Below are 12,297 nucleotides of genomic sequence, written 5' to 3' on the forward strand. Positions count from 1 at the left end.
TCCCAGGAGTGAAATTGATCTGTCAACAGTCATAAAGTACAAAATACATGAGATTAAAGTGACGAGTGGAAAGAATTGGGGATGTGCAAAGATTGGGGAGGGGAGTCAGTCTACCCCACCCCCCTCATCTGCATCCACCTTTCACTTGCCAGGGAAAATGTGCAAACCACCCCCGAGGTCAGGATGAAACACGGGTGTCTGGTGCTGTGAGGCAGCAGCTCTACTAGCTGAGCCACTGCTTTGTTTTGTTGAGTTTATGATGTGAATGCACTATTTTGGTTTTCTAAGATTCATAAATGATAAACGTAGAGCTGATGTTTGAAGATTAATTACTTAAGTGAGAAAAAGAATGAGAACATCTGTTAGAAAATAACTTGTTTATTTTGTTTACAAGGTAAATGAGTACACATTACTGACCAACGGGGCAAATATCAAAACACTTCGCACACTTAACACAATGTTTCTATACACATTCTCAATTAACACCATTACAATTGATTTAAAGATATTGACTGTACCGTTACTGAGATAAGATACCTGTAAAACTAAATAAAAACCCTGACATACCTCCACAATCATACATTGTCACATAGCCCATTCGGAGAGAATTCACACTCAAAATAACTTCATAACATGGTGCAAAACACAAAGTGCTGAAGGAACCCAGCGGGTCAGGCAACACGGTGGCGCAGCGGTAGAGTTGCTGCCTTACAGCGAATGCAGCACCGGAGACTCAGGTTCGATCCTGACTACGGGTTCTGTACTGTACGGAGTTTGTACGTTCTCCCCATGAACTGCGTGGGTTTTCTCCGAGATCTTCGGTTTCCTCCCACACTCCAAAGACGTACAGGTATGTAGGTTAATTGGCTTGGTAAATGTAAAAATTGTCCTTGGTGTGTGCAGGATAGTGTTAATGTGTGAGGATCGCTGGGCGGTGCGGACCCGGTGGGCCGAAGGGCCTGTTTCCGCGCTGTATCTCTAAATCTAAAAAAATCTATGGAGGGAATGAACAGGCGACGTTTTGGGTTCCGTCTGTCCCGACCTGACCCGAAACGTCGCCAATCTAATCCCTCCACTCACCCATTCCCTCCACAGATAGGCATAAAGTGCTGGGGAAACTCAGTGGGTCAGGTAGCAACTCTGGAGGAAAAGGATGGGTGATGTTTTGGGTTGGAACCCTTCTTCAGACTGAAAGTAGGGATAGGGGGAAGGGGGAGGTGAAGAGCTGGAGGCGGAAAGAGACCAGGACAAATCAGGGATGGCCACAAATGACCTCAGTCACGATGGTGCCCTGGTAGGCCCAGTGTTGGCTAGGGAAGGTGTGATATCAAGAGGGAAACAATGTGGAACTGGTTAAATGACGAGGGTGGAGGAAGGGGGATTGGGGAGAGCGGAGGAGTGTTGGTAAAAGTTACTTGAAATGAAAGGGTAGAAATGTGTGCATGTCCAGGCGGGGAATGGAGAAGGGGGATATAATAAATGTTATCTAAAATTAGAGTATTCATACCATTGGGTTGTAAACTATCCAAGCGCAAAATGAGGTGCTGTTCATTTAGTTTGCGTGTGGCCTCGCTCTGACAGTGGAGGTGGCCTAGGACAGAAAGGTCAGCGTGGGAATGGGAAGGGGGGTTGAAATGGTTAGCGACCGGGAGATCACGTAGGCCTCTGACAATCAGCATGTGCCCTCCGCATTTGCTGCCAGACCCGCTCAGTTCTTCCAACACTTTGTGTTTTGCTCAAGATTCCAGAATCTGCAGTTTCTTGAATCTTCATAATGTGGTGGTGGTGGTGGTATGGTTAAGTGGGTGAATCAGTCAGGACTGAGTGGATAAGGGTGTGTGGGGATGCAGGGAAAGGCTGTAGAGAGCTGTATCTCTGGAGCTATATTGCATGCTGGTTTCACCTGCGTTCCTAATCCTAGTCAATGCTCGTGTTAGAGTCACATCCAGACAAGTGACAATAATGGAACATAGTGTATCTCCAAACTAAACTAAAGATACAACACCCACAGAACCTCGCTTCTGAAAACACAAACTCCAATTATTGTGACACTGAAAATGATCAAAGTAACCAAAACAAATATATTTACAATATTTGCTAAAAAGAAAATAAAAAGAAAAATAAGTTCCTTTATATATCGTCATTTTGTGCAAAACATGTTACCTATAAGGTGAATGGAATAAACTCAAATGTTGCATTATTATACAAACTACAAATCCACCACCGATTTTCCGGCACCTCCTTAATCCAGACAAAATTACAAGAGTGCGCTTGAAATACACCACCTCCCCCGTCCCCTGGAAGTCCCCCGAAAATGTGGCACCTAGGCCAGGTCGATCTCTTCCCATGGCCAACGTCTGAGGCCAACTGTGCAGACTGGTATCTCAGTGGCCCAGGCGGACTATTCCGGTACCACTGGACTCCTCTCAAAACGGATAATCCAGAAAGGGACTGGAACCAAGGGTGCCGGAAAATCAGTGGTGGACCTACATTATACTTTAACCTAGCTTTTATCCAGAAAATATTATCCTGAAGAGATTTCGCTCCAGATTAGTACCAGGGTAAGGTCCTCCTGACAAGAAATACATCGTTGGAGGTCTCTAAAAGTTACTAAACAAATAAACTCATCTTTCTCTGTTCAATTTATAAAAGTACAGAAGACTTGTTATCACAATGACTTCCTTTCACTCTAATACTGTCTGCGGTATAGCTTGATATATCTTAATATAAGATGAGCAATTCCTGCCTTGGTTAGACTCCCTGGATGTCAACCCCCAGGAGGAGGGGGGGAATTGATGAGGTGAATGGAGAGTATTTTACCCAGCGTAGGGGAATCAAGAACCAGAGGACCGTCACAGGGTTAAGGTGAGGGAGGGGAAAGATTTAATAGGAACCTGAGGGGTAACCTTTACCACACAGAGGGTGGTGGGTGTCTGGAACGAGCTGCCAGAGAACATCAGTTGGGCCGAAGGACCTGGTTTTGTGCTGTATGACTATGACTGTGGAAGGATCCCTCTGTGGGGAGGGTGAGGGAGGGGAGAAGCCTTCAGTTTGAGGGGAGCCGAGGAACCTCTCGGTTCGAGGGAGATTGGTCATGGCTTTGAGATCCACGGAAGCCTGGAGATGGAACGGGAGTGGGAAACTAGGGATGGGTCCTCAGCAAATGTCCACCGCCAGTGGGAATGGGGGGGCTTGGGAACACCAAACCCTAGGGCACCCATTCCCAGGCACGGCCTTCCCCTGAGAGTGGACACCTGCTCCATGGCCACCATTGCCCCTTACTCAACAGGTTCCTCACACCTTGGAGATCTTCACATTGTTACCCCAGTAATTCGCCATGTCCCGCCCGTCCCCATGTCAGGATGGAATGGGCGATCTGGGGGTTGTCCACCAGGAGAGTGGTGGGAGGTTCTGGGGAGGGTCCGGGCAGGAGGTGAGGGCAGGGCGGAGGGTGGACCATCACAAGAAACTGTCCTCCACTTCTGGTTGGTTCCACTCAGCTTCGCTCTCCATCTCCACCTTGGTGGCATCTACTGTCATCTGAGGAAGGTCATCAGTGTTGGCCGGTTCTTCATTCTCACCACAGGCCAGGGAGCTGGGGAGAGAGAGGACATCTCAATAACTTCTTTCATTCATTGGTAGAGCATAGAAACTGCCTGATATTTTTATTATGCAAGTCATGATGCAGTTTGATCATGATCCTACAGGATCCCACCACTTGTCACATCTTTCCATCTCCACCCCCCAGTTCACTCATCCCTTCCCACTCTAACTACCCTGCCCCCGGGTACTTTCCATTGCAGCCGCAGGAGATGCAAGACCTGTCCGTATACCTCCCCCCTCGACTCCGTCTAAGGACCCCAATAGTCCTTTCTAGCAGAAATTCACTTTCACCTCACCCAACTTCATCTACTGTATCTGTTCTCGGAGTGGACTCCTGCAAATCGGCGAGGCCAAGCGCAGACTGGGCGATCGTTTTGCTGAACAACTACGCTCGGTGCTGGATCCCCCGGTAGCCAAACATTTTAACTCCCCTTTCCATTCCCACACTGACCTTTCTGTCTTGGGCCTCCTCCATTGTCAGAATGAGGCCACACACAAATTGGAGGAACAGCACCTCATATTTTGCTTGGGCAGCTTACAACCTAGCGGTATGAAATTGATTTCTCTAATTTCAAGTAACCCTTGCATTCTCTCTCTCTCCGTCCCTCCCCCACCCCAGTGGTCCTGCTAGTTTCACTGTTCTTATCCCTTCGTTATCACCTCTTCCACAGCCAACAATGGACCATTGTGGACTCCACCTTTCCTTGGTTATTGATGCTGGCTATGATTTGTTCTGTACCTTTGCATTACTGCTAGTTTCCCTCTCCCCTGACTCTCAGTCTGAAGAAGGATTTAAAATCCGAAACATCAATTATTCCTTTGCTGCAGAAATGCTGCCTGACCCGTTGAGTTACTCTAGCATTGTGTGTCTCTCTTTGTTGTAAACCAGACAGGAGGGATGTGGAGGCTTTGGAGAGGGTGCAGAGGAGGTTCACCAGAATGCTGCCTGGATTGGAGGGTTTTGGTCACAGGGAGAGGTTGGACAGATTTGGATTATTTTCTCTGGAACGTCAGAAGTTGAGGGGAGACTTGACGGAGATATATAAAATAATATAACGTGACAATAATAAACTAAACTAAACTGTACAAATATACAGTTTAGTTTAGTTTATTATTGTCACGTTATATTATTTTATATATCTCCGTTAAGTCTCCCCTCAACTTCTGACGTTCCAGAGAAAATAATCCAAATCTGTCCAACCTCTCCCTGTGACCAAAACCCTCCAATCCAGGCAGCATTCTGGTGAACCTCCTCTGCACCCTCTCCAAAGCCTCCACATCCCTCCTGTAATGGGGTGGCCAGAACAGCACGCAATACTCCAAATGCGGCCTGACCAAAGTTGCAGAGAGTTGTGGACGTACAGTAGCCCAGACCATCACACAAACCAACCTCCCTTCCATTGATTCCATTTACACCACGCTGCTTCAGCGAGGCCACCAGTATAATCAAGGAGCAGTCTCACCACAGTCACTCCCTCGTCTCCCCTCTCCCATCAGGCAAGAGGGACAGAAATGTAAAAACGCACACCTCCAGATTCAGGGACAGTGGACGGATTAATTGTAACAATGTATAGTCTTTTCACTGACTAGTTAGCATGCAACAAAAGCTTTTCTTTGTGGCTTAGTAAACGTGACAATAATAAACTAAACAAATAAACTACACTATGCATTTGGTGTAGGAAGGAGCTGTAGATGCTGGTTTATACTGAAGTTAGACACAAAATGCTGGAGTAACTCAGGGGGCAGGCAGCATCTCTGGAGAAAAAGAATAGGTGACGTTTTGGGTCATAACCCTTCTTCAGATTGAAAGTAGAGGCGGGCAGGGGAATAAACTAAAGGCAAGAAAAGGTCTGAACAAATTAGGACCCATAACAGGTGACCAAGGAAGGGTGGAGCCCATAATGGCCCATTGTTGGCTGGGGCAGAGGTGGTAACATGGGGATACCAAAGACAGGAAGCGAACAATGGAACTGGTGGGAAGACTAGGGTGGGGGAGGGGGACTAGGGTGGGGGGGGGGGACTAGGGTGGGAGGACTTGGGTGGGAGGACTAGGGTGGGAGGACTAGGGTGGGAGGACTAGGGTGGGGGGGGACGACGACTAGGGTGGGGACGACGACTACGGTGGGGACGACGACTAGGGTGGGGGAGGACTAGGATTGGGGAGGGGGGAGAGCGGGAATGCAGGGGTTACTTAAAATGAGAGAAATCAGCACTCAGACCACTGGGCTGTAAGCTGCCCAAGTGAAATATAAGGTGTTGTTCCTCCAGTTTGCATGTGGCGTCACTCTGACAGTGGGGGAGGCCCAGGACAGAAAGGTCAGTGTGGGAACGGGAAGGGGAGTTGCAATGGTTCGCAATAGATGCAGCAGGCCTTGGTGGACCGAGCGTTGATTGGGTGTGGGGCCTCACCTGGGTCTCGTCCCATCGGACGGTTCTCCTGTGGGCAGCTCTGCTGGGGTGGGGAGGTCCACCGTTGCCTCACTGGGATCTGGGTCGGGCAGGGGGATGATGTACCCGTTGTCCTGCCCCTCGGGGTACAGGCAGTTGGAGTAGATGATATCTTCGTTGCCCTGGTAGGTGTTGGGTCTGGTCCGTCGTAGAGCTGGATGGTCACTCTTCAGGAACTCCTTATTGACCTGAGCGTATTTCTGCAGAGGCAACACGGCAACAGTTGGTATGTTAGACTTTACTGGAGACCTTACCCGAGACCTTGCTGGAGACTTTGCTTTAGACTATAGAGATACCAGATATAGAACATACAACAACAGCACAGCACCCGGCCCTTCGGCCCACAATGGCTGTGCCGAACATGATGCCACGTTAAACTGATCTCATAGTTTAGTTTAGTAACGCATGGAAACAGGCCCTTCGTCCCACCGAGTCCATGCCGACCAGTGATCACCCCGTACACTAGCACTATCCTACACACTAGGGACAATTTACAATTCTTACCGAAGCCAATGAACCTATAAACCGGTACATCTTTGGAATATGAGAGGAAACATATAAGATAATTAGGGGATTGGACACATCAGAGGCAGATAACATGTTCCCAATGTTGGGGGAGTCCAGAACAAGGGGCCACAGTTTAAGAATAAGGGGTAGGCCATTTAGAACAGAGATGAGGAAGAACTTTTTCAGTCAGAGGGTGGTGAAGGTGTGGAATTCTCTGCCTCAGAAGGCAGTGGAGGCCAGTTCGTTGGATGCTTTCAAGAGAGAGCTGGATAGAGCTCTTAAGGATAGCGGAGTGAGGGGGTATGGGGAGAAGGCAGGAACGGGGGTACTGATTGAGGGTGATCAGCCATGATCGCATTGAATGGCGGTGCTGGCTCGAAGGGCTGAATGGCCTACTCCTGCACTTATTGTCTATTGTCTATAAACCGGAGCTCCTGGAGAAAGCCCACACACTTACAGTGAGAACATACGAACTCTGTGCAGACAGCACACGTGGTCAGGATCGAACCCGGATCTCTGGCGCTGTGAGGCAGCAGCTCCATAGGTGCAAGATTATATTCTGCACTCTATTTATTTTCTCTACTGCTCTACCTGATGTCTTCATATATGGTACAATTTGCCTGGATAGTAAGGCTTTCCACTGTATATCGGGACAGGTTGATAGGGTAGAAAGGGTGCAGAGAAGATTTACAAAGATGTTGCCAGGACTCGAGGGCTTGAGCTACAGGGAGAGGTTGGCCAGGCTAGGACTTTATTCCTTGGAGCGCAAGAGGATGAGGGGGTGGATTTATGGAGGTGTATAAAATCATGACAAGAATAGGTCGGGTAGACACATAGAATCTCTCATTTAAACTGAGATTTAATAGGAACCCGAGGAGCAACTTTATTTCTACACAAAGGTTGGTCGGTGGATGGACGAGGTGCTGGAGGAGGTAGTTGATGCAGATACTATTGTAACGTTTAAGAGACATTTGGACAGGTACATTGATAGGGCAGGTTTAGAGGGGTATGGGCCAAAGGCAATCAGATGGGACTAGTGTAGATGGGGCATGTTGGTCGGCATGAGCAAGTTGGGCTGAAGGGCCTGTTCGCATGCTGTATGACTCTGTGACTGTAGGTGACAATAACATAACAACAACAACAACACTTGCCTTCTTGTAGCTGTCGGTGAGAAGGTTCCCGATGGATGTGACCAGGCTGGAGAAGGAAGGTCTCTTCTCAAATTCATCATTCCAGCACTTTTTCATGATGGCGTATCTGCAAGAGGGGGTCAGCATGGATTACAGAGGTATCCCAGAGACGGCAATCCCTTCCCGTCCATCTCTCTGAGGGGCACTTCCATTCCCTCCCCTTCCCATCCATAAACTGTGGGGTCATGGCATGCTGTGGTATTTTTGCCCCCACCCCCACCCCCCACTGTTCCTCCACCCCCAAGGTCCTCTTTCTCTGTTCCCTCCCCCTCCCCGCTCACATTTCGTCGGTGGCGTATGGCGGCTTGGGCATCCGGTAGCCCCGTCGGATGGCGTTGTAGAACTGGTCGTTAATCGGCAGCTCTGGGTACGGGGTCCCACCTAGAGAAGGAGAAGATGGTAGAGGGTTGGGGTCACGCAGGTCAACACATGACCCTCTCCCACATCCCACCCACCCGCCTCCCCAAATAATACCTAGAGGTAACTCTGTCAATGAGCCGTACAGCACAGAAACAGGCCCTTCCACCCGCCATGGCCATGCTGACCAAGTTGGCATATTGGGCTAGTTCCTTTTGCTATCATTTGGCCCACATCCCTCTAAACCGACAAAAGGTTCCGACCCGAAACATCACATGTTCATGTTCTCCAGAGATGCTGCCCGAGCTGTTCAGTTACTCCTGCACTGTGGCGCAGTGGTAGAGTTGCTGTCTCACAGCTCCAGAGGCTCTGGTTCATTCCTGACTGTGGGTGCTGTCTGTATGAAGTTTGTACGTTCTCCCTGCGACCGCGTGTGATTTATCCGGGTGCTCCCCTTTCCTCACACGCCAAAAACGTGCAGGTTTGTTGGTTAAGTGGCTTCTATAAAAATCGTAAACTGTCCCTAGTGTGTAGGATAGTGCTAGTGTACGGGGTGATCACTGGTCTAAATTAACCTGCAAACTGTACGTCTTTGGAGTTTGGGAGGAAACTGCAGTACCTGGAGAAAACCCACACGGTCACGGGGAGAACGTGCAAACTCCGTACAGACAGGTCCCGTAGTCAGGATTGAACCCGGGTCTCTGGCGCTGTGAGGCAACAACTCAACCGCTGCGCCACCGTGCCGTCGTTGGTCTCAGGTGGCATGTTTAAGCGGAGTTGTGTGGGTGAAGCAGGAGGGGTCTTACCCAGGGTGAAGATCTCCCAGAGCAGCACAGCGTAGGACCACACGTCACTCAGGCTGGTGTACAGGTTGTTGAAGATACTCTCTGGGGCCATCCACTTCAGCGGCAGGAAGGTCTGAAACCAGGCGGGCAGGCACTGTCAGGAACACACGGGTGGGGGGGGGGGGGGGGAGAAGGGGAGAGAGAGAGAGAGGGAGGGGGAGAGAGGGAGGGGGAGAGGGGGGAGGCGGAGAGGAGAGGGAGGCGGAGAGAGGGAGGGGGAGAGAGGGAGGGGGAGGAGAGAGGGGAGGGGGAGAGAGGGAGGGGGAGAGAGGGAGGGGGAGGGGAGAGAGGGAGGGGAGAGAGGGAGGGGGAGAGAGGGAGGCGGAGGAGGAGGGAGGGGGGAGAGAGGGAGGGGGAGAGAGGGGAGGGGGGGAGAGAGGGAGGGGGAGAGAGGGAGGGGGGGAGAGAGGGAGGGGGAGAGAGGGAGGGGGAGAGAGGGAGAGGGGGAGAGAGGGAGAGGGGGAGAGGGGGAGAGAGGGAGAGGGAGGGGGAGGGAGGGGGGAGAGGGGAGGGGGAAGGGGGAGGGGAAAGGGGGAGTCGGAGGGGGAGAGAGGGAGGCGGAGAGGGGGGAGAGAGGGGGAGGGGGGAGAGAGGGGGAGAGGGAGAGGGGGAGAGAGAGGGAGGGGGGAGAGGGGGAGGGGGAGAGAGGGAGGGGGGAGTAGGGAGGGGGAGAGAGGGAGGGGGAGAGAGAGGGAGGGGGAGAGAGGGAGGGGGAGAGAGGGAGGGGGAGAGAGGGAGGGGGAGAGAGGGAGGGGGAGAGAGGGGAGGGGGAGAGAGGGGAGGGGAGAGGGAGGGGGAGAGGGCGAGGGAGGGGGAGAGGGGAGGGGGGAGAGGGCGGGGGAGAGAGGGAGGGAGGAGAGAGAGGGAGGGGGAGAGAGGGAGGGGGAGAGAGGGAGGGGGAGAGAGGGAGGGGAGGGGAGTAGGGGAGAGGGATTAGGAGGGACAGAGGGTGAGGGCGAAAGAGGGAGTAGGGGAGGCAGAAGAGCAGAGTGTGTGGGGAGAGTTAGTTCTCCATGTTAGTTCTCCATGTTAGTTCTCTGATACTCACACTGCCTCTGGAGATGTAGTTGGAGTCGTTGACGATATCGCGGGCCAGCCCAAAGTCGCAGATCTTCGCCAGTTTCCCCTCACAGATCAGGACGTTTCGTGCCGCTAGGTCGCGGTGGACACACTGCCAAAACAACACCATGTCCGCTGGTTACGGGCCGGAGACTCAGCGGAAACCTCAGCGGCAGGGGTACGAGATTTGTCACCCACAGATAGACAACAGTGCTGGAGTAACTCAGCGGCTCAGGCAGCAGCTCTGGAGAACATGGACAGATGACGTTTCAGGTCAGAACCTGAAGGACGTTCCCAACCTGAAATGTCACCTGTTCTATTTCTCCAGAGATGCTGCCTGACCTGCTGAGTTGCAAGAGGACACAAAGTGCTGGGGAGGAACTCAGTGGAAGGAATGGAGGAGCATCTGTGGAAGGATTGGGCAGACGACGTTTCAGGTCGGGACCCTTCTCCCGACTTGGCCACAAGTCATTTCCAAGCCCCTGATTGTCCGTAGAAGGGTCCCAACTGAAAGGCTCTCTGTCTATTCCCTCCACAAATGCTGCCTGACCCGCACTTTGTGTCTTGCTCAAGATTCCAGCATCCAGCTGTTCTTCGTGTCTTTGATATGATCAACTGCAGGTACTTTAGTGCCGGACAAAGACAGGGAGCCTAGGCATGTAAATGCATGCAAACACACACATGTGGGCACACACACACACACACACACACACACACACACACACACACGTGTACTCAAATACATACACACCAAGTAGTTAGCAGTTTGGCCACGATGTGCAGCGGTTAGAGCTGGTGCCTGAAAGCGCCAAAGACCCGAGTTCGATCCTGACCAAGGGTGCTGTCTGTGGAGTTTGCAGGTTTGTTCCGTGACCGCGTGGGTTTCCTCTGGACGCTCCCTTAGTGTAAGGGTTGCGAGTTTGTAGATACAGGCCCCGGATGTGGGGGAAAGATGATCTCTTTGTGTGATTACTGAGGGCTTCACCAAGGCAGTGCACAAATTAATTGGCCCTCTGTAAATTGCCCCGAGTGTGTAGGGAGTGGATGAGATGAGTGGGGATAACAGAACGCGTGTGAATGGGTGATCGCTGGTCGGCGTGGACTCGGCGGGCCACAGGGCCTGTTCCCGTGTTGTATCTGGGAACGTTTACACGCGGCGTCACTCACGTTTCGGAGAGCGAGGGAACTCCATGCCGTGCGCAACCTGGTAGCTGATCCCCACCAGGTCCATGAAGCTGAGCACTGACGACTCACTGATGAGCAGCTGCTGTGGAGAATCATCCTCGTCTGTACAAGGAGACAACGCATTAGACAGGACTGCACACTGACCAAGGAGACATCGCATTAGACAGGACTGCACACTGACCAAGGAGACATCGCATTAGACAGGACTGCACACTGACCAAGGAGACATCGCATTAGACAGGACTGCACACTGACCAAGGAGACATCGCATTAGACAGGACTGCACACTGACTCACCATCCCCTCTCCCTAGAGATTGTCGCATGTACTCAGAGACAGTGGAAAGCATCACTGTGGATTACTTCATTGTCACGTTTAAAAAGGTACAGTGAGAAGCTTTGTTTCAGTTTAGTTTAGAGATACGGCGCGGAAACAGGCCCTTCGGCCCACCGATTCCACACCGACCCGTGATCCCCGTACACTAGCACTATCCTACACACACTAGGGACAATTTACATGTAAACCAAGCCAATTAACCTACAAACCGGTAAGTCTTTGGAGTGTGGGAGGAAACCGAAGATCTCGGAGATCTGGGAGAAAATCCAAGCAGGTCACTGGGAGAAAATACAAACTCCATACAGACAGCACCCATAGCCAGGATTGAACCCGGGTCTATGGTGCTGTGAGGCCAACAACTCTACTGTTGCACCATTAGTTTATCCATTTAATTATTGTCACATGTACCGAGGTACAATGAATAGGTTTGTTTTAATTTAGTTTGGTTTAGTTTATTATTGTCACGTGTACAGTGGAAAGCCTTTGTTCTCGTTTAGTTTCTTTAGTTAGTTCATAACTTATAGGAGCAGAAAGAGGCCACTTGGCCCATCGTCTACTCCGCCATTCAATCATGGTTGATCAATCTTTCCTCTCTCAACAACATTCTCCTGCCTTCTCCCCATAACCCCCGACACCCGTACTAATCAAAAGTAAGTTTTGTTATTAACACGTGTAAAAAGGTACAGTGAAAAGCATAATCTAGGACCAGTCCCACCCCGGTCACTCCCTCTTCTCCAATCAGGCACGAGGTACAGAAGTGTGAAAAAC

At 51.0% G+C, this 12,297-nt stretch overlaps 1 protein-coding gene across 1 annotated transcript in view; it reads right to left on the reverse strand.

Annotated features, from left to right (window-relative positions):
- Window positions 1-362: 362 nt before the first annotated feature.
- The window catches only part of LOC144599754 (platelet-derived growth factor receptor beta-like), a 16,365-nt gene continuing 4,430 nt past the window's right edge, over window positions 363-12,297 (reverse strand). The window contains exons 3-9 of the mRNA XM_078410992.1: window positions 11,177-11,296; window positions 9,999-10,121; window positions 8,912-9,023; window positions 8,030-8,129; window positions 7,710-7,815; window positions 6,013-6,251; window positions 363-3,595 (exon numbers count right to left, since the gene is read on the reverse strand). Coding sequence (XP_078267118.1) covers window positions 3,460-3,595; window positions 6,013-6,251; window positions 7,710-7,815; window positions 8,030-8,129; window positions 8,912-9,023; window positions 9,999-10,121; window positions 11,177-11,296 — 936 coding nt within the window. The 3' untranslated portion in view covers window positions 363-3,459. The remainder of the gene's footprint in view (window positions 3,596-6,012; window positions 6,252-7,709; window positions 7,816-8,029; window positions 8,130-8,911; window positions 9,024-9,998; window positions 10,122-11,176; window positions 11,297-12,297) is intronic.

The sequence above is a fragment of the Rhinoraja longicauda genome, chromosome 14 (genome assembly GCF_053455715.1).
Source record: "Rhinoraja longicauda isolate Sanriku21f chromosome 14, sRhiLon1.1, whole genome shotgun sequence".
Classification (NCBI taxonomy): domain Eukaryota; kingdom Metazoa; phylum Chordata; class Chondrichthyes; order Rajiformes; family Arhynchobatidae; genus Rhinoraja; species Rhinoraja longicauda.